This window comes from Sinohyriopsis cumingii, chromosome 12 (genome assembly GCF_028554795.1).
Source record: "Sinohyriopsis cumingii isolate HCF-2022 chromosome 12, ASM2855479v2, whole genome shotgun sequence".
Classification (NCBI taxonomy): domain Eukaryota; kingdom Metazoa; phylum Mollusca; class Bivalvia; order Unionida; family Unionidae; genus Sinohyriopsis; species Sinohyriopsis cumingii.
The window spans coordinates 118,754,874-118,774,712 of record NC_142972.1 but is presented as its reverse complement, the minus strand read 5'-3'; the positions used below and the strand labels follow the sequence as shown (position 1 = coordinate 118,774,712).

General features: G+C 36.9%; 1 protein-coding gene across 2 annotated transcripts in view; it reads left to right on the top strand.

Annotated features, from left to right (window-relative positions):
- Positions 1–19,839, top strand: part of LOC149787339 (heat shock 70 kDa protein 12A-like) — a 115,004-nt gene that overhangs the window by 82,029 nt on the left and 13,136 nt on the right. For both annotated transcript variants that reach the window (XM_089977888.1, XM_089977889.1), the window contains exon 10: positions 7,903–8,044. In XM_089977888.1, the coding sequence (XP_089834014.1) occupies positions 7,903–8,044 (142 nt within the window). The remainder of the gene's footprint in view (positions 1–7,902; positions 8,045–19,839) is intronic.

Genomic DNA, 19,839 nt, shown 5'->3' with positions numbered 1-19,839 from the left:
AGGTGAACAGTGTGACTAAAACAGAATCATTTCCATGACCAAGAATTGATGACTGCATTGATTAAATTGGAATGCAAAGTATGTGCCCGAATGTGACGTTCTGAAAGGATTTTGGCAAATTTGACTGACGGAAAGGGAAAGGAAATTTCGGTATTCGTTACTTCAGATTTACTTTATCAACATAAACTGATGCCGTTTGGGATGAAAGGTTCGCCAAGTAATTTTCAACATTTATTGAACAAGGTTACACCTCGTCTAGATAATTGTGATGCTTACATTGGTCATGTCGTCATCTACAACGATACCTGTAAATGTCATTGAGGAACAATTCGAAAATTTTTGACAGCCTCACTGATGCAAATTTGACAATTCATTTATGCAAAAGTGAGTTTTTCTGTGTTTGTATAACATTTATATGACATATCGTAGGACATGGTCAGGTTAAAAACATAGATGCTAAGGTCAAGGCTATCTCTAAATTCCCTGTGTCTATCAGTGAAAAGCACCTGATGCGAATTTTGTGTATGGCTGGATAACATTGGAAATTTGGTTCCAATATTTTTAGAATTGCTAAGCCTCTGACAAATTTTTCGAGCAAGGTAACCAAGTTTCATTGGTCTTAAAAATGTCAGGAGGCTTTTGATAAGTTAAAGGTCATACTTAAGAGTGCACCAGTTAGTGCGGCTCCAAATTTCAGCCAATCATTTATACTGTTTATTGAGGCAAATGACATTGAGGTTGGAGCAGTATTGATTCAGTATTGATTCGAGAGGATTGAAATGGTGTTCATCATCCAGCGTGCTTTTTTTCTAAGATATGAAACAAGCACCAGAGAAATTATTCCACAGCCTAGAATGAATGTTTGGCTTTGATATTTTAAAGTTTACGTTAGTTCAGCGCCTTCTCCGATTATTGTGTTTATTGATCACAACCCCCTTACTTACATCCGGCTTGATGCAAAACAAAACTTACCGATTATTCAGGTGGAGTTTGTTATGGCAGGAAGAAAATAAAGACATAAGGCAAATAAAAGGGACAGACAATATAATAGCAGATGCACTTTCACGTGTATAAAATATATTGCTTCATGTATACTTTGTGTCCTGTATAAGATTTCGTCTTCTGTTTTATTTTTACTGCACGTATAGTTAAAATAAAGCTTTATTGTATAAATTGTTCTTTTATCCTTTCTGAGTGGAAGGGTTATGTATATTTGATTTAATTGTTTATTTTCTAGCTTTAAAAAAAAATTCATTACATGGTATCATAATGTTACATTGTATTATTGACTTTACCCTGTCGAAAGTTGAGTTCAGTTTTCCTTGATCTGATTGACGTTTTTATTTTTTTTTAATTTTATTGATGTACAATCCAAGACAATATCCTTAGTTGAAATTTCACTATAAATCCAAGTGGCTATTACCAAGAATGTTGTTTTTGAGATATTTGTATTTACAGAGAAGAATAGCATGGATTAAATAATTTCTATTAATAATGAAATACTGGAAACCATAAAGAACATGGTAAACACAATGTCCTTGTCTCAGGCAAAGATAAAATAATATTAGCTATGTAATGTTTACAGCATTAATAAAATCAATGTTTATGGTCAGGTAGAAAACGAACTTGAACACAATTATACACAGCACTTAGTTAAATAATAATAAAAAACTAACATTGCAAATTAAGTATATATAACACGTCCCTCATATTTAAAAAGAAAGATTTATGCCATAAGTTATTTTTTATCAATAATCAACTGTTCAAGTGATAAAAATTTACATAGATGCAATTGTACGAATGACACGATGTATACATGAAGAAATGTAAAATTGTTATAACCTGTCAGTGCATCTGAATTACATTGTCCTTTCTTGAAGCCTGAAGTCAATATTGTATTCATGCCAAATCAAACTCCACCTTCATAATCTCTGATGGTTTTTTTTCCAGTATTCAGATACCCGAAAATTGCTTCAGTTGCTTTTTACAAATAGGCACAGAGAATTCAGATATAGCCTTGACCTTAGCGTCTATCAATTGAATTTGTCCCACGATATACTCTAGAAATGTAATGCGAGACTCACTTTTATAGAAATTAACTGTGAAATTTGCATCAGTGAGTCTGTCAAAGAATTTCCAAATTATCTCTGGTTGACGTGTCGTAGATGATACAAGCATCACAATTATCTAGACCAGATGTAATCATGTTCAACAGACGTAGAAAAGTATAAGAAAAGTACAACGCAAACCTTTCATCCCAAGTCTTATCACGTTACATTGATGAAGCCTATCTAGAGTTACGAATGCCGAAATTTCCTTTTAACTAGAAAGTGTCATAATCCTTTCAAAAGATCAACTTCTGTGATAGATGTTACATTTTCAATTTCATCAATGCAGTCATCAATTTGTGGCAGTGGAAATGAATCGGTCTTGGTCACATATTCACTTTTCTAACGTCTGTGCACATGCGGAAAGTACCATCAGATTTAGTACTAGTATACATGGTGAATTCATCTTTTCCAATCTTTTCCAGTTTCCAAAGAACATGACCGGATCATATTTGTCTAAGTTTTGATGAAATCTCTCTAAAGCTCCTTGGCATTCATGTGGATAGGTAGAAGTTTTGAATATTGCTTGATGGCTCAATCGTGCATAACTTGCTGAAAATTCCAGACTTAAAGCTTGACCGCTTGTCAGATTGGACAGATGTGGCCAGGCCGAATTGACTAAAAACAACTTCATCAACGCTTTTACTATTGTTTTAGTTTTAATATTCCCCAAAGGAATTGCCCCTGGAAAACGTGTGGAATACGCACGGAGTATGTTCAACAAATGTTAATCGCCTGATTAAGTCTTCGGTAAGGAACCGACGCAATCTACCTCAATTCTGCTAAATGGTTTATCAAGTGTTGGAATGGGTTACAGAAGAATTTTAGGTATCTTCTGAAAAGGCTTTTTGCTACCATTTTCATAATGTGTCAAGAACTGCAGTATTTACAAACATCTCCTTTAATTTTTGGCATCTAAAAGGGATTCAAGATCTTAGGATAATTCTTTTTGGTCCCTAAATGATCTGTGAATGGATTTTTCAATGGCTAAACTAAGAATATTGTGTCCATATGACATACGTAAAACAATTATATATTTCACGCCCTCCTCTTTTGTTAACAAAATAACAAACATGTACTTATGTTGCTTCCGTTATTCAAATAGTCTCTGACACAAAGAGATCTTAGGGTCTTGTTCCTACTAGACGACAACTGATCGTCGCTTGTCACCCTGATTATAATAAAGAGAATGAGTAGATTACAGAGGATCACTTTGATAAATATGAGTTGATTGATTTATATGAGGAGCTACGCTGACCTCATCAACAACTTGACCATTCATCAGTCGGCAAAAAAAAAAGTAATTTTCTGAGCAACATCATTCTCACGAGCTTTCTACACCACATCTGTATTCAATGCACAAGATGGAAATAAATCAGGTATTTCGTATTCAAAAGGATTTACATTCTGATCCAAACATGGCTTGTCAGTTATAATGGATTAACCACAAGCTTATCTCCCGCTAGGTCAATACATAGTAATAAATGATTAGCCTCAATGGATAAAGAACCACAGTTCCGACTGTCAGGGGACCTAAGACTTAGTCAGAAGACAAATTTGCGCAATGGAGAGGAACATTAGCAAAACCTCATTCCACTCCCTGAATAATGATATTCTCATTAGAATAAGTTATATCAGAAAAAGCCAATGTATTTTATAAAAACAAATTCTGAGAAGCACGTGTGTCCCTTAAAATTTTAATATTGATAGGATTTGCGTTATAAAGAACACTTCGACACGAATGGTTCTTAATTCATAATAAAAACCAAGACTTTGCCTCAAAATGATGATATTTTCTGGCAAGCTGGAGCAGTTCATCATTTTTATGGAGCGTAGCAATTCCTTGGTAGGATCTGAAATAAAAGTTCTCCACTTTAGATGATATCGTAAAAGCTTGCAGGCTTCGATAACATTTCCAAAATGTGAAACAGTACCTGTAAATTAGAAAGACCAAAGCATAAGAATGTTTTAAAATTAGTTTAGAGAAATTCGTATCACAAGAACGAAAGTTTAATTTTCTTTTACGAACATATGGTCTTAAAATATGCAATTGAAGAGTGTTTAAACCAACAAGTTTTGTAAAATTCAACAAATAATTTATTTCCCTATACAAGGAAACAAATTTGAGAAAACAAAAACTCTGTGTTACGAAATAGATACCAAACAATCCTTGAATTTGCAACACAAGTCCTAATTATTAAAGATCTGTTCGAACATTAGTGGTATTCTAAAATAAATCTAATGATTGAAGTGTTGCTGTGCCTACTGTGGCCTGTTTCGTAGTGACGTTCGAACAGTCTCTTGTTGAATTACAATTATACATTCCGAGAGTATATCGTTAGTTGAAATTTTACTATAGATCCAAGTCTCTATTTCCAAGAATGTTTGTTTTGAGAACTTTGGATTTCCAGAGAATACCTTGAATTACATAACTAGAATGAACGATTTCTTGCAGAATATTTTTTAAAAAATGTTTGAAAGCTAATCATGAATTCTGGTAGGCGATTATCTTTCCTTGCATATCTTGATACAATATTTGTAAATTGTTTCTAGTGTTTCTGTACATTTTTCATTATGAGGATACTTTGCTACTTGTTATATAAATGATCACTGTCTTACTTTGTGTAATCGGAACAGTAGATGGCATTATGAGTTTTAAACAAGGAGATCAACAATTGTGTCAAATCAGCTATATATGTTGTCATTGCTTTCAACCCCAGTCACCACAGAAACTCTTCAAAGCACATCACCAGTTCTCTTATGTGGCTTTTGGTGAACTATCCCTTGCCAGTTGGTGATTCATGACAACTTAGAAATATCGAACTATGAGTAACCAATGTTATTTCATATGTTATGTATACTTAAATTATATAGCGTGCTTGAATTTGTCCATGATTGAAGATATAAATTTGTGTGCAACTGACTTGTGTCATGTTTGTAAGTAATAAATAAATTGTTTACTGAATTTTACTTCAAAGCCTGACCTTATTTACAAACTTATAATATTCTGGAAACGAACTAGTGAAACACATTTTGGCAATTTATTGTCTCTGAGGTAAAATGATATTAGTATGTACAAATATTCATTCCTGTTTTTAATATTACCCATTGGCAATCTAAGATCAAAGGTTTTAGTTGTTTTCAGGTATAATTTGAGAAGATTCATTTATATACATTGTTTATTGGAATTACAAAGTTCTCTCTTTGACATTTTGGATTATGCCATTAATTTGGGGTTATTGTGAGTACAATAAAGGACATTCTAGATTATATTATTAGATACATCAAGACAGCTGGCAAATCACTTTATTCGAAACTATTGTTACATCAGCACATTCAAGATTATTGGTATTCGTTCTTAACATTTTCAACATTTGGGGTTGTGTTAGAAAATTTTTTATTTTTGGGGATTTAAGTTCTCAATACTGTACGTTCCGCTTAAATTTTCATTTTGTAATTTTGAAAATAATTTTTATTTGTTGTTTTTACTAAACTTGCTGGTCTTGCTTCTTTCACCCCTATTAGTTGCGATGGTCATTCGAAGACTGCAACATTTATAAGATGCAACTTTAACCCTAAGACAATAATTTCTCTAAATCGTACCTTTTGGCAAACAAAGTTTAAAGAAGACTTAATAACAGCAGGAAAATGGTTTCCTTCAAACCGGAAACGCTTCTTAGGGCGCCAATAAATTTACTCAAGACTTCTCACCATTGCATTGCTTAATTCTCTACGCTACAACAAGGTCAGAAAGAAACGTCGAAAACCTTTCAGATCTCATAAGCATGTTCCATTAAAAGCATAAGAAAAGAAAAACAATTGTGAAAATTGGAAGGTTTTGATTACTAAATGCAAAAAAAAACATGATGTACTACGATTCTTGTAGATGTTCCAAGAAAGAATTCGATATGTTCGCCTTGCCACCAACAATGAATGTGATGCAAGCTACCAATGGATAGAATTACATCCTATGTTGTGACTGACCACCTCAGCACCATTATAATTTGAAATCAACGAACAAACCGACGATTTATATCGATCTGAGTAACAGTTCCATTTATTAGAAAATGAAACGTTTCACAACGGACAACAACAAGCATGCTCTGCAATTTCGTGTATTCTTTGTTCAGCAAAGTGGATTGTACATGAATAATATCGAAGTCACCATCAATAGTGATGCTTACCCTTACTGATCGTATCTTTTCGTGCCAAAATTAAGTCAAGAACACTCGTCTGTTTGTTTCAGTGGTATGGAAACACAACGTTTTGAATGCCTTCAGCTACACAGAGATGACAAAAGCTCACGATCGTCACAATATTGGAATTAATGACCGCAGAAATAATTTTCAAACATAGACTTAGATTACAAATGATAGATGGTCTGAATTTCGGCATGTGGTTGTAAGACATGTATTTGTACCATGAAATGGATGTACGCCTTAGACTGAAGTATAACTGTGTACTAGTCGATGGATAGTGCTCATGAGAATAAAATGAACACTGAAGAAGTCAAACTGTACATGTGCAGTGTGGAGGTCCAACATGAAAAGTTAAACTGCATCGCCCAGACTATAAGCAGAGCGATAGAAAGTATCCATAACGGCAAATATAAGTCGAAATCCTTACCATTTCCTATGGAGTCTGTTCCAAGATCGAAGATCATACTTTCCGAAGACAGCTATCACAACCTTTACACATCGCTATATTCAGCTGCGTGGACTATAACGAAACTATCGAACAAGGCTCCTTCGGTTCCAAACTCTCAAGGTGTCTACGATAGACTTCACTCAATGGCTAGTCTTTGTGTACCTGACCCTTTAATCTACCTTTTTCCAGAATAATTACTCGAGATCTTACACTGTTTGAAGCCACGGAACCTTTAGGTACCAATAGCAGCCAAGATATTTCGTACGACGATTTCGTAGTAGGATATACTTGGTAGTGATTTGATTTCACTCCAGACCAAGGCACCGACCTGGGACATATCCCCACTATAGAACTGGGGCAGCTTCTTTGTGGAACTATTGTATGTAAAATCTCTGGAACATACTTCGAACGTCGTCTTGTATGCACAATTTGACAATACTCTGAAAATCAACAGTTTGAGAGAAGTGAAACAATTCTAGGACGTTAATGACTTCTAACAAATGCACTGGAGTTTGCAAATTAAATAAATTTTGTAATTATTTCAAATATTATCGATATATTTACAAAATCTGAAAAATCGGATATGTAATTTTCCTTGACTCTTTGTCTATCTGCATCCAACTGGTGTTGCTACAATTAAAAGACATTTCGATGTGCTGTTGCTGTTGTATTTTCCGGCAATTTTTTATTGCTTATTTGACATAAGGTGATAAATAAATTAAATTCGTTGTTCTTGCAAATTTAAGTGTGCGATTCCGCAATAATGATACAAATTCTGTTGTAACTTGACTGTCAGTAGGCAATAGTTGTCTGTACTGTTTGGAATGTTATGCATCACAACAAACAGAAAGAGAAATAGTAAACAACTCGAGAAAGCACGCAACTGTGGGTGATACTTCTCAATGTGATATGGTGTACTAATGATTTTTGTATGGAAAAAACATGGCGTTGCCTGTCAATTGTTTTATTATTTTTGAATTTTAATTTCAGGTTATCCGTTTACAAGAGAATATTACAGAAATACGTGTCTATTGTAATTAGGTTTATATTTTTACTCAGACGTATTACTTCCCGCAGTAGGCCCCAACAGCCATTAAAATGTATACTTCAAAAGAAAATTGCACAATAAAATTACTATTTTATTCAGGCTGGCATCAACGAAGAGATGGTGTGCTTGGTTTCAGAACCAGAGGCAATTTACAAGTATGTCAGTATCAGTCGGCAATACTCGTATACAGATCGGTTCTCAGTACTTCCTGGTTCCAAGATATGTATCGCCAATCTCAGAGGTATTGCTTTTTCATATCTCTCTCTCTCTCTCTCTCTCTCTCTCTCTCTCTCTCTCTCCAAGTCTCATTTTAATCCTTGTTTAGTTTGAATATATCTAATTCTATAATGACTTTGTGGCACACGGGTTTGAAAACATTTCTTTTTCAATGTTTTTTCTCTTTCAATGTACTGCATATTGACTTTTGAATATACTTAGTAAAAGTGATTGCATTATGTTCTAAGCCTTAAAACAAACAAAAGCTGTTCAAACATGTTATAATAAATTCCCCTCAAACTCAAAAGTACAAAAGACATCATGGCATGCAGCAACTAGGTCAGAAGTGTTACAATATAAAATCACGCAGTAAATCTTGATATCGACAAGAAATTAACTTGTGCATGTCAAACCTCTGTCCAGGTATGCTCGAGTTTCTGGCATTGCAAATTTGGGTCTGTGAGAAAGCTGAATGTCTTCAGGTTCGTCGATGGTTCTTCTTATTGTCCATCATGTATAGTCTATATTGAACTGAGAAATGGAGTCAGACCCAAAACAACAACAATTATAACGGTTCTTGGTCTATTCTTAGAATAACTACATGGACAGTGTTGTAGGTCGGTACCGAATAAACATTTTAGAGCTGCTGCAGAAGTCAAGCACGGCAGATAATGCTTCTTAAAAGCTGATGGTAGTTAAGCGAGTTCTGACAGATCTTGCCAACATGTTTATACAACAAAAGATATAGTGCAGATATCATGAGCATGAAGTGGAGCTAATGCCCATATTGACTTCGCAACTCATTACTAAGATGGAGAAATGGAGCCATAAGGTATACGTATCATATTAGATATTACCCAGGGTTGGAGAAACCTCACCGAAAAGCTAATAGTTCGGACATAATTTGCCCTAATTCAAGGGGTCAAATAATCAACAAGAAAAACTTGTTCAAAGACAGATATAGGCCGCATAAGGGAAAAATATAGTTTTCATTCCTGACGACCAATGGACGCTGCACAAAATGCGAAAATTTAAAAAGTGTTCACTTGTTGAATTAATCATTACGGCAAATGAAACATTGTTCCATATCGAATGCTAAACACTTAAAAGGTATTATGAGCATATTTTGTGAAAAACGAGTGAGTGTCATATTTTAAATCGTTTATTCTTCTTTTGCACGCAGAAACAGAATTGCCATTTAGTAATTTATAATACTTTGTACGGAACAGAGAAAAGTAAAAGGGGATATGTGTTAATAGCTCAAAGAGGGAAACCTAAAAATAACAGTTATTAAATTGTCGTAGGAGACCTTTGCAACTTTTTTCGGAGTTGAAGCATAATTTCATTGCATGGTTAAAGGTGTTTAAATCTAATATTACCCTTATTCTCGAAACAATGTGATCTATTCATTTAAATCTTAGGTAGGTATAATTATAGTCATTGTTCTGGATTTGAAATAAACTGTTTTGATATCACATTATAATGCTTTGATATTCATAATGGCATCCAAAATGATGCACAGATAGTTTGGTTCATTACAAGAACGCAACGTTATCTATATTCATGCACTGTTAATGTTATTTGGGAAAAGGAGTGAAATTATTTGATATATTAAGAAGTTATAAGTCCACGTTTTTATTTAAATGTGATCGTTTAATATTAATCAAAGATTAAAAAGAATACGAAGGTCGACTCGACTTCTAAGAGTTTTCTGTCTTGCATATTTGTACATATTGTAATAATCGATTAATCGCTTTAACATAGCTATACACATTTGATTTTCTCATTAATTTTTAAAAGTCATATTTTCTTGCAATTATTATAACCTTACAAAGAATATATAAGAATTTGAAATGAACAGGAAAGTATCCGATTGCGCATGCATTTCTTGTTGTTGTTATTGTTTATTTTGACGGTAATATACCTCCGATCATCAACATAGCTCTCACCTGGACTATCATCTTGCTTCAAACATTCATGACCTATCGAATTTTGAAGATTCCTTTTTCCTTCGATCTAATTTAAACAGCTTTTTGTCAAATGTTTTGACATATTTTAAGTAACAATGAGAAACATCTTGTGCTTTAGTTGTAGCAAGATAAAGCGATAGTAATGATACATTGAATGAAATGTGCGAGACAATCAGAGGGCTTATTGTAATAGATTTTCTACGAAATTTGCACGCCAGCACATTACCACCCTTTTCTAAATAACGTTAGTACATTAGGTTGTGTTTTAAAAAATGGCAATCTTCATTGATTTTTACCGAATTACCGATTTTGAATATGACTTTAGAACCAAACATTTCATGTATCTAAGTTGAGTTTTTGTTTTTATAGTCTATTGATCAAATTTGATTCATGTTCTTTGTGTATGATTATTAACCAAAGGGAATGCAGTTATTGGTCAGATTGGTTAGATTGTTATTTTGAGGTTTTGCTCAAGCTGAAATAGAGAACAATAAACCTTCAGAAATCCAAAGAAATAAACAATAGAAAAAAGCGACAACAACCAGCAAGAAAGAAAACAAGCATATGTATGAGTAACAACTACAAAAGGTTGAATCCATTCATATCCAGGCATTATTAATGTGATTCAACGTTACCATCACAGTACATCTGACACAGATCCTGAATCAAAAGTAATATTCGTCTTGCAGAATTACCAAGAAACGTCACATAACATATATAAGGAACGATTTTACTAATTTATACTCACTACTTTATGCTCAGGACAGAAAAGTTAATGGAACGGTTTTGAGCAGGATGGACAATACTTAGAGTGGACGTGAATGATGACAATACAAACATTGTAACATTAATGTCATTTCTGGCCAAATTAAAAACGGCTAGAAAATACCATGTAGCTGTAGCATATATAAAATTATATACATTTCACAAGTGTGATATAAATTATGTCACTGACGATGCTACTAGAGGCACAACTGATGTAATCTACATTACAGCAACTATAGAATGCATTGTTTCTGTGGTTTGAATCTTTAATAACTAAAACTGGTTTCCTGTAAAACAAAATATAAAATATAAAAATTAACCGAATTTAGCGCATACACTTGAAGAGAATAAATTTCATCAATGAAAGGGAAACATGCCTCTAATAGGGCAAAGATGACTATTTCTTCAATTTGCCATCCTCCCACTACCAGCTCAAATGAGAAAATTGACAGTGAAATGAAATGCAAGACGACCTATCACTAACAGCTGATGATGAAGTGCATGGAACAAAGCATTTGAACATGCAAGATAAGGATAGGTTCGCCCTAGAAATAAAACTAGAACGCTTGACGGGACATAGACATATATAACACATACAACATACATCACACAAACACGAACAAAAAACCGACAAAAAAAGATGTTTTAGGCAAGAGAGCAAATATTTTCGAGGCATAGGAGTGGCCCTGAAAAGGGCCTTTGGGATCTTCTTCTATTTTCTCGAGTTCTTCCACCATTTCCTCACTTTCTCAATGATTCCTTTCCTCGTCTTCTTCTTTTCCTTCCCTGGCATCCAGTATGGATGTCCCATGGATCTAAATTTCTCCTGCACCTTCATTCAGTTTTTATTCAGTCTTTCAAACTCCTCTTTTTTCTTTCTGTTGTCTTTTTTCTATCTCCCCTTTACCCAGTTATCTTTAGTCTTTTTCACCTCTTCTTCCAGTACTTTTCTCATCATTTCTTCTCCTTTTTTAGTTGATCTAGCCACCACTTTGCAAAAGACCATTAAGTCAGCTTCAATATGTCTCCCAAAAAGAACCTGACTTTCATCACGTTATCAAGGGCCTCCTTTAAGGTTCCCACTCTCACATATTTTGGTTTAATAAAACCTCTTAACTTTTCTACTTCCTATTTTATCATGCCTTGTACCAGATCCATGGCTACATTCAGGCTGGTCATTTGACTTGTTACAAAGTCTTTGGTAACTGGATACCTCCATTCATGTTCTAGCCTTTCAGCCACATAGGCGACATCCACCATCCAGTAGCAACTGTCTTTTAAGTTGTTAAACAAATAAAATGCCCTCTCCGTTTATTCAATGTTGAAGTACGCGAATGACGAACGCTTTGACTTTATATTTGTCAAGCACGGACGTGAAGGAAAACATCCATTGCACTCACTTCACATATTTTCTACTATCCACAAACGTGGAGGACTAAAAAAGAACCTTAATATACTATCCACAAAACCAAAATATACTATCCACACACGTGGAGGAGAAAAAAACAAACCCTTAATATACTATACACAAAACCAAAATATACAATCCACACACGTGGAGGAGAAAAAAACAAACCCTTAATATACTTTACACAAAACCAAGATATACTATCCACACACGGGAAGGAGAAAAAAGCAAACCCTTAAAATTAATTTCCACAAAACGAAAATATACTATCCACACAAGGGAAGGTAAAAAATCCACAATATATATTTCCACAGAAACGTACGCGAACGCTTACAAACCCAAAATTTGCTATTCACAAACACCAAAATATACTATCCACACACTGGAAGGAGAAACAAAAACACAATATCTACTATCCACACAAACGTACGCGAACGCTTACAAACCCAAAATATACTATCGAAAACCCCAATATCTACTATCCACACGGGAAGGAGAAAAAACGTCAATATCTACTATCCACACAAACATAAACAAACACTTACAAACCCAAAATCTACTATCCAAACAAACGTACGCGAACTCATACAAACACACACACTCTCATCAGTAAAGGAGTGAGTGTTTATAATCACACTACCCCACATTCACACAAATAGGCAACTTGAATAATTTCTTTTCTAGAATATTGTGTTAGCCCTGAAAAGGGCTTTTAGTAACTTCAGATGCACCCGGTTAATGATGCCCTCTCCCAGATCGGGTACCTCAGACACTGCGTCGGCTCCAATCTTGCTCCAAATTCACAGTTGTGGTTGGGAGCGTAAAGGGGGGTTGACTGGCTTAATTCTCCCAGTCTTCACTTTGAGGGATAGTGAAAACATCCCTCCTTCTCCTGTTCTGCACACGTGGATGCTGCTTCCTTAATTCCTGCTGACACTGAGGCTCCTGCTCTTGCCTCTCCAATTTTTGGTCCCAGTTCTATATTTGTGGGACCACGAGTTGGTTGTGGTGCTGATTGTGGCTTTGGTCTTGGAAGTGACTATGGAGGTGTCCTTGTCATGGGCTTAACTTCACAGCTCTGTTTAACATCAAGTGAGGCAGTATAATTTCTTTCATTTCATTCTCCTCTTCTTTCTTTTTTTTTCCTCCTCTTCCTCAAGCTTGGCACTCTCTTGGATTGCCTCTATGACCAGCGCATCCAAAAGGCACCTGGTCTACTCCAGGTGCATCTGAAACTCCAATAATTTTCTGATTCTACTCATCTTGAATCTTAACGAGCGAACGCTGCGTAGCCAGACTGACGAACGCTTTCGCTTTATATTTGTCAAGCGCAGACATGAATGAAAACATCCACTGTTACTAAAACTTGCAAGACCCATATCAGCACCCGAAACAAACAAGTAACGCACGGAACTGAAAGAAACACACACACTTTTTAGTTAATTACGCTAACTACAAATAAAACAACACAGACTATTTGTTTTTTACAAGTCATTGAAACGAAGTGCTTATAAACACACTTGTAACAAAGTCAAACAAAAGATACTTCTATTTTTTAACGTACTAACATACCATTGGCAAATGAATTTGTATCTCTTTTCTAGAGTATTGGGGTAGCCCTGAAAAGGGCTGTTTTTTGTGGAAGGGGAGTTATGGCAGTCTCTTATTGTCTAAGATTGTGTCCCCGTCTGGCGACTGGCTTTCACACAGGATGGGGCCTTCTTCTTCGGAAAGAGCAGGAGAACTCTTTCGTGTCTACACGCCTGTCGACAAAACCTCTGTCTGGTTCCTGCTGATGATGATGATGTTGCTGCTGCTGCGCTCTCTCCCTCTCTCTCTCTCTCTCTCTCTCTCTCTCTCTCTCTCTTTCTCTCTCTCTCTCTGCTTCTGAAATCTGTACTTCTTCTTTCTCTTTCTTGATTTCCTCACTTTCAACATTCTGACATTCTTTGTCTCTTCAGGCTTCGGTATCAGGCTTTTCCTGACACGACGTAAATTAACGTAAGCTTCGTTCAACTTGGCTAGTCTTGAACACATCTTCATAGGCGGATGAGTCAACAATTTATGGTCAGATTGGTTGGTTGGTTTTTTAAATTAACGTCGATTGCGTCCGCTAGGGCATGTTCGACGATTGTTGCCAGCAAAGCTGTCTTATTAATTAATCCTGGGGGAAGGAATTAGTGCCTCATCCCCCAGACATTTATGCGTTCAAAAAATACTTATTAATTTGGCCATTAAGTCGTGGGACTAATTAGTCCCTAACGACCTGAATGTAGGGCCGTCATGAGTGGGGATGAACCCAACACGCACTCATGATTAAAAAGTTGGTATTCAGTTGTGATTGAACGCACCAGGTGTCAACCCAAGCAGTATGTAACGTCCGCTACGATTGGTCGGCAGCGATGACGTCACATTAGGACACCTGGTTTTTTGACCGGTGGAAATGGTTCCACATCTCCGTCAATATACGATGTCCGAGAGAGGCAAGGAACTCGGCAAGCCGGCCATGGATGTTGTGTACTCCCATAAACGCCAGCCCGTACTTATTTCAAATCTAGTCCAGTCATTCTAATGGACAGTAAAAAAATACCAATAATGTGTTAGCCACCTATGCAATTAGATCAATCCAACTAGTCTAAAAACGTTCCTACTTCTTAACAATCTATCTAATTCTAGTACATAGTGTGCATAATAAATGCCCTAATTGTCCTATTTAATTAATACGTCTAAGCGACATATAAAAGTTTGGTCACTATATTAGGTCATAAAAGTTATAAGTTTTGATGTGGCAGTCCAATGGATCAAGTTAGTATAAATATAGTTGTATCAAAATGGGATACCAAGCCAAAGTGGTTCCCTTAAAATAAGAGGCAGTTTGTGAGCCCTGAGAACGGCTATTTATGTCAGCAGCCTGAAGGTGTCCCTGCGGTTCTCGTAATCACAAGTTTCAGCCGCAGTACGTTTTTCCTTGTATGTTTCTGGGGGAAATGTCTCGTATCCACAGGTGATTGACAACACATTGGCAAATTACACAAGGGTTGTATGTGGGCAATCCCCATAGGCTTTCGGGTAGTGCGATAGTATGCGTTGAGAAAATAGCCATTGTTGAGTATTGGGTTTCTTCTTTGGTTTAAGTAATCTCCAGGCCATATACTTAATAGCGCTGATTAGGTTTTTAGCCTTTTTTGCATCAGTTAACGTATCTTGGCAACCCATCATTGTAGCGCACTCTCAACAGTTATTTCTTCTCTATCCTCGTCCTTCCCTCCTTCCGCTGCTACCATAGGCTCTTCTGAGTGCTTATCTTCTTTCATCTGTGGCAGTTTCTCATTCATTGTGGTAGCTTCCTTAGTGTTGATGACCATATGCGTTTTTGCATCCTTCAGTTTTTTCTTCCCCTGATGACTACTTGGTCTGGGTGGATGTTGTTGTTGTTGTTCTGCTCAACATTTGGTGAGTCTGCATCTGGCCTGGGTTTTTCGGTATTCTGCTGTATTTATTAGCGGGCGTATCAGAGTGGTTTGCCGTCCTCACTTGTGCAGCTTTCTTCCTCTCCCTACGTCTCCTGCTACTATTAATCCGGAATAAACCATAGTCTCCCAGTTTCTCGATATTCAAATCCTCTCCCTCAGTGTTGTTATCCCAGGTTAAACGTAGAGTGCTTCTTTTTGCTCCAGCTCGCAAACCCCAGTTGGTAGCTTGTTTCTTCCCAATGGTCTTAATGGCCCTTAGGGCTGGTGCCGAAATAACTGTGATAGCGGGCAGCCATCTTGGCGCCGCGCCTTGTGTTGCAGTGTTGAGTTCCATCACGAAGTGCACTATTCGCTTGATTTTACGTGACTGAATGGAGAATGTGGTCAGACTGGAGAATGCCACTCTTTATATGGTTCAAGCGCGGACGCAATAGCAAACATCCCTACAATGTTTAGAGTCGGAACCCCATGATAGTTTGATTTGAGGGAGATGTCAAGGAGCATGTATCATCATAAAAATTTAAAACAAACGACATTCACAATTTTTTGAAAACAGAATTTTTATTCAAACAACTAACAACCATCAATTAACAATCAACAATAAAACAAACATTCTTTTCAAATAGCAAACTATTCTTGACAACGTTATAAAGTGAAGCTAGACTTCCACTTTTGGAAATCATCGGGCCATTGATGTACACTACGTCTCCAAGCTAAAGACAAAATATATCATCGTTTCTAGAAAGTGACGATCAAAAAATGTTACTAAATGTTCTAAAGAATATCCAAGACTGCGTTGATGAAGAAAATACACACAATATTGTCCACACACCATGGAATTTGTGCCTTGTAATTTCACATTATTAAATCGTGTCGTCTGGACATTTCTTCTCATAAAGTCGATGACGTAGTCTTCCAAAGGTGGCAATCTATTTGAATCAAAATACTCCACAAAATCTTCTTTAGGAAAGTAGACGGCTACCCAGTGAGTTCCTGGGAGATGACTGTCGTCCGTGTTGATGATAAAAGCTTGAGGGTTTTGAGATTTGCGATGAGGAAGTTCATCTTTACCACACACAACAGGATTCTAAGAAGCATTGTACGAAATGTTTATCAAAAGGTAATAAAGTTCCCAGGTATCCATTTTTGCGTTGTTTTGTTGTTTTATTTTTGTTTTTGTTTTTTTTTTTCTCGTTGTTTTTCTTTACAAGTAATGATAAGTCATCAATTCAATCCTGACTTTTTGTTTGAAAATGTCTGACAAATAACCATTTCTTCGCTTCGTCTCCGCTCTCTGAGTCAAGAGAGCTGCGATGTGATGGATCTCTGGAGGAGAGGAATGATCACGCAAGAGTTTATACCACTGGTGAAACACAGCTTCTTCCGAAATGAGACTCCAAGCTTCGTCCAGATACACGCCCAATTTTTCTTCTTGACTCAGCATCAGACATGTATCGTGTTGAATTTGACTGAGATGATCCTTTCGACATCCATAGCAATCTTTCTCGATCAATTCCGTAATTTTTTTTCTGCCAGGTGTTTGGTAAAACAGGAGACTAAATGTTGTTCTTGTTCTAGCCAACTGGATTTTATGACTATGTCCTTTTTGGCTCTGTCTTAAGGTTCTACTTCCAAGGTACTCTTCCATTACATTTCCATAGATTCTCCAACATTCAAAGGCGGATTACAGGCTTCCATTGCTTCTAATAGTCTAGAATGACGTCTCTCAAACTGTTTATTTCTATGGTATTATTGAATTCGGCATATAGGATGACGTTCACCGTCTCAGGTAGAGCTTTAGCAAACTGAAGTTCCACACGAATCTAACCGGATTTTATAGTGTGGAAATGTCCCTCGTCGCTGCCTTGGTCTGGAGTGAAATCAAAAGCCCACAAAGCGTAGCCCCCTGCATAACTTAGTACGTAATGCCATGACTGGCGTTGGTTACTATCTGTCCGGTGGATTGGTACAGGGATAAGTACGACCTTAAGTAATTCATCTTGACGTGGGTCATGAACAGTGTCGCTTTTCCATCGGTGATGTGAAAGTTGTCGTTGGATTGTTGCACGTGTTAAATCTTGTCGATGACTTTGGAAGGTGTTAATTCTGCCGGACTGCTAAACGCAATCCAAACGGGGGACTTTAAACTGACGTAATGAATGGAAAATCTCAAGCGATAGTTTTCTTTGGCTTGACATTGTCGTTTCAGTGTGGTTAACAAAGAATCCCACACCTCGGTGATGAACTCTTCTGCTTTCTCCAGCGGTACGTTGGACTTAAAATCTTTAACCTTAACCGTGTATGTGTAACCCGTGGTTCTAAATTTTCTAGATTACCGCTTTTCCGTCTCTCAAATGTGGTAGTAATTTTTAGGGGTTAAGGGTGGTGAACTTTGGTTCGGTGTAGACCGTCTGGGTCAGGATTCTGGCTCACTCATGTCATCTTCAAAATCACTGGCATGAATTTGAGCCAAGTCTTCAGCTACTGTGCGTGGCGATAAATCACGTTTCTGCCTCTTTCTTTCTTTTCCTTTCTCCACGAAATGTCGCAATCGTTTCATCTTGACTGCATAAAGTCAGATGACTATATTTTAAACCCCATGTGTCCCTATATCCATGTCAGGCTTGGGCCTTTCCTATATAAGGGTCAGTGTCTTCCCTCCCAGTATTCATTTCACTCTCAAGTCGACCAGACCGATGGAAGAGCCCACACAGATCAAACTTCTGATCAGAGCTTTGCGAGGTGTCATTAGAAAAGTGTTCTTCAGACAAGCCAACGGACTACTCTCTCTCCTTTCGAGATAAAAGTCAAGATACTTGCTGTATTGTAAGAAGAAAGGACATTGGGCTGCAGAGTGTCCAGACCGTCAAACAAAGCAAGACAGGTGCCAGAAGAGACCAAAGTCGATACCTGTTATCATTATAAAGAGAAAGGACATCGGTCAAGAGAAATAGAGTGGTTTCGAACAGGAAGAAGAAGAGGTACCCTCCTCAAAGGAAGAATCCAGACATGTCCAGAAAGAAAGAAGGAGAAGAAAAGAAGACAAGGAGAAAGTGAGGAAGAAAAGGAGGAAAAAACTGGAATGTGAACAAACTAAAAAACAGAGAGAGAGAGAGAAAAGACACAGAAGAAGTCTGTGAACTTTTTAAAGTGTTGTGTTATGAATTGGATTGTAAATTTGTACCAGAATAGACCAGACAGAAAATGTAAGTGTCTCTTGGTTTTGAATTTTTATAATAAGGACCCACACTCACGCATTCACACACGTACATGATGGGCACAAAAGGTGATTTTGAGTTTTAATTGATGTTGGCAAAATGAATATTATCTCTTTTCGAGAGAAGTAGGTGGCCCTGAAAAGAACCGTTGGGTGTTTGTTTAAAAACAAACTCAGGAACGTGACGTAATCCGCTTTAATTGCCTTAAGCCTTTGCCACGGCCAAGGCCTACTTCTGGACTGGTTCCTGTCAATGATTTGGTAGAAATCACTAGGGATGGTATCGCAGGTGAAGTAACAGGGCTGGGTTGCTCGGCTCGGGAAGGTCTTTTTCTCTTGGGTCGTATTAAAGAAGTCTGATACATTTGTTTCAGACTCCTTAACTCTGCAAATATATCTAAGAGTACCGTCACCGTTTGGCTTTCACTATCTTCCTTCTCTCCTAGACCTTTTTTCTTCTCTGCTGATGCTTCTTCTTCCTGTCGTTTCCTTCTTGCTTCTTCTTCTTCTTCTTCTTCTCGCTGTTGCTGTTGAAGGAAAAAGCTTGTTCTGCTTCTTTCTGCTGTTGTAAAAATTACTCGAATTCTTCTTTCTGTCTCTGTATAATATTCTCAGCGTGTGGTAAAGAAGGAGAAGGTGGCAAAGGTACTGGTACCAGAACAAATTCTTGCGAAGAAGAAAGAAAGTCAACTAAATCCCAATTAAAATCCACCTCTTCTGGAAGTAGGAATGTGTTGACTTTGGTAGCCGCTGCTATACCATCGCTTCTTGTCTCCACGACCGGTGCACCCCAAGTCATCGTCTTCTTAGTTTCCGTCATGTTTGAAAACTCTGTCGCATGGATTTACTGCGCACAGCGCTAGCGGATCTATATAGAGAATGTGACGTCACAGACCGCTCTCTTTGGATTGGAAGATAGACTCAGCACTGTGACTGAATTTTGTAACGCGTGTTAGGATTGGTGAAAGAACTCAATCCGTTTCGATC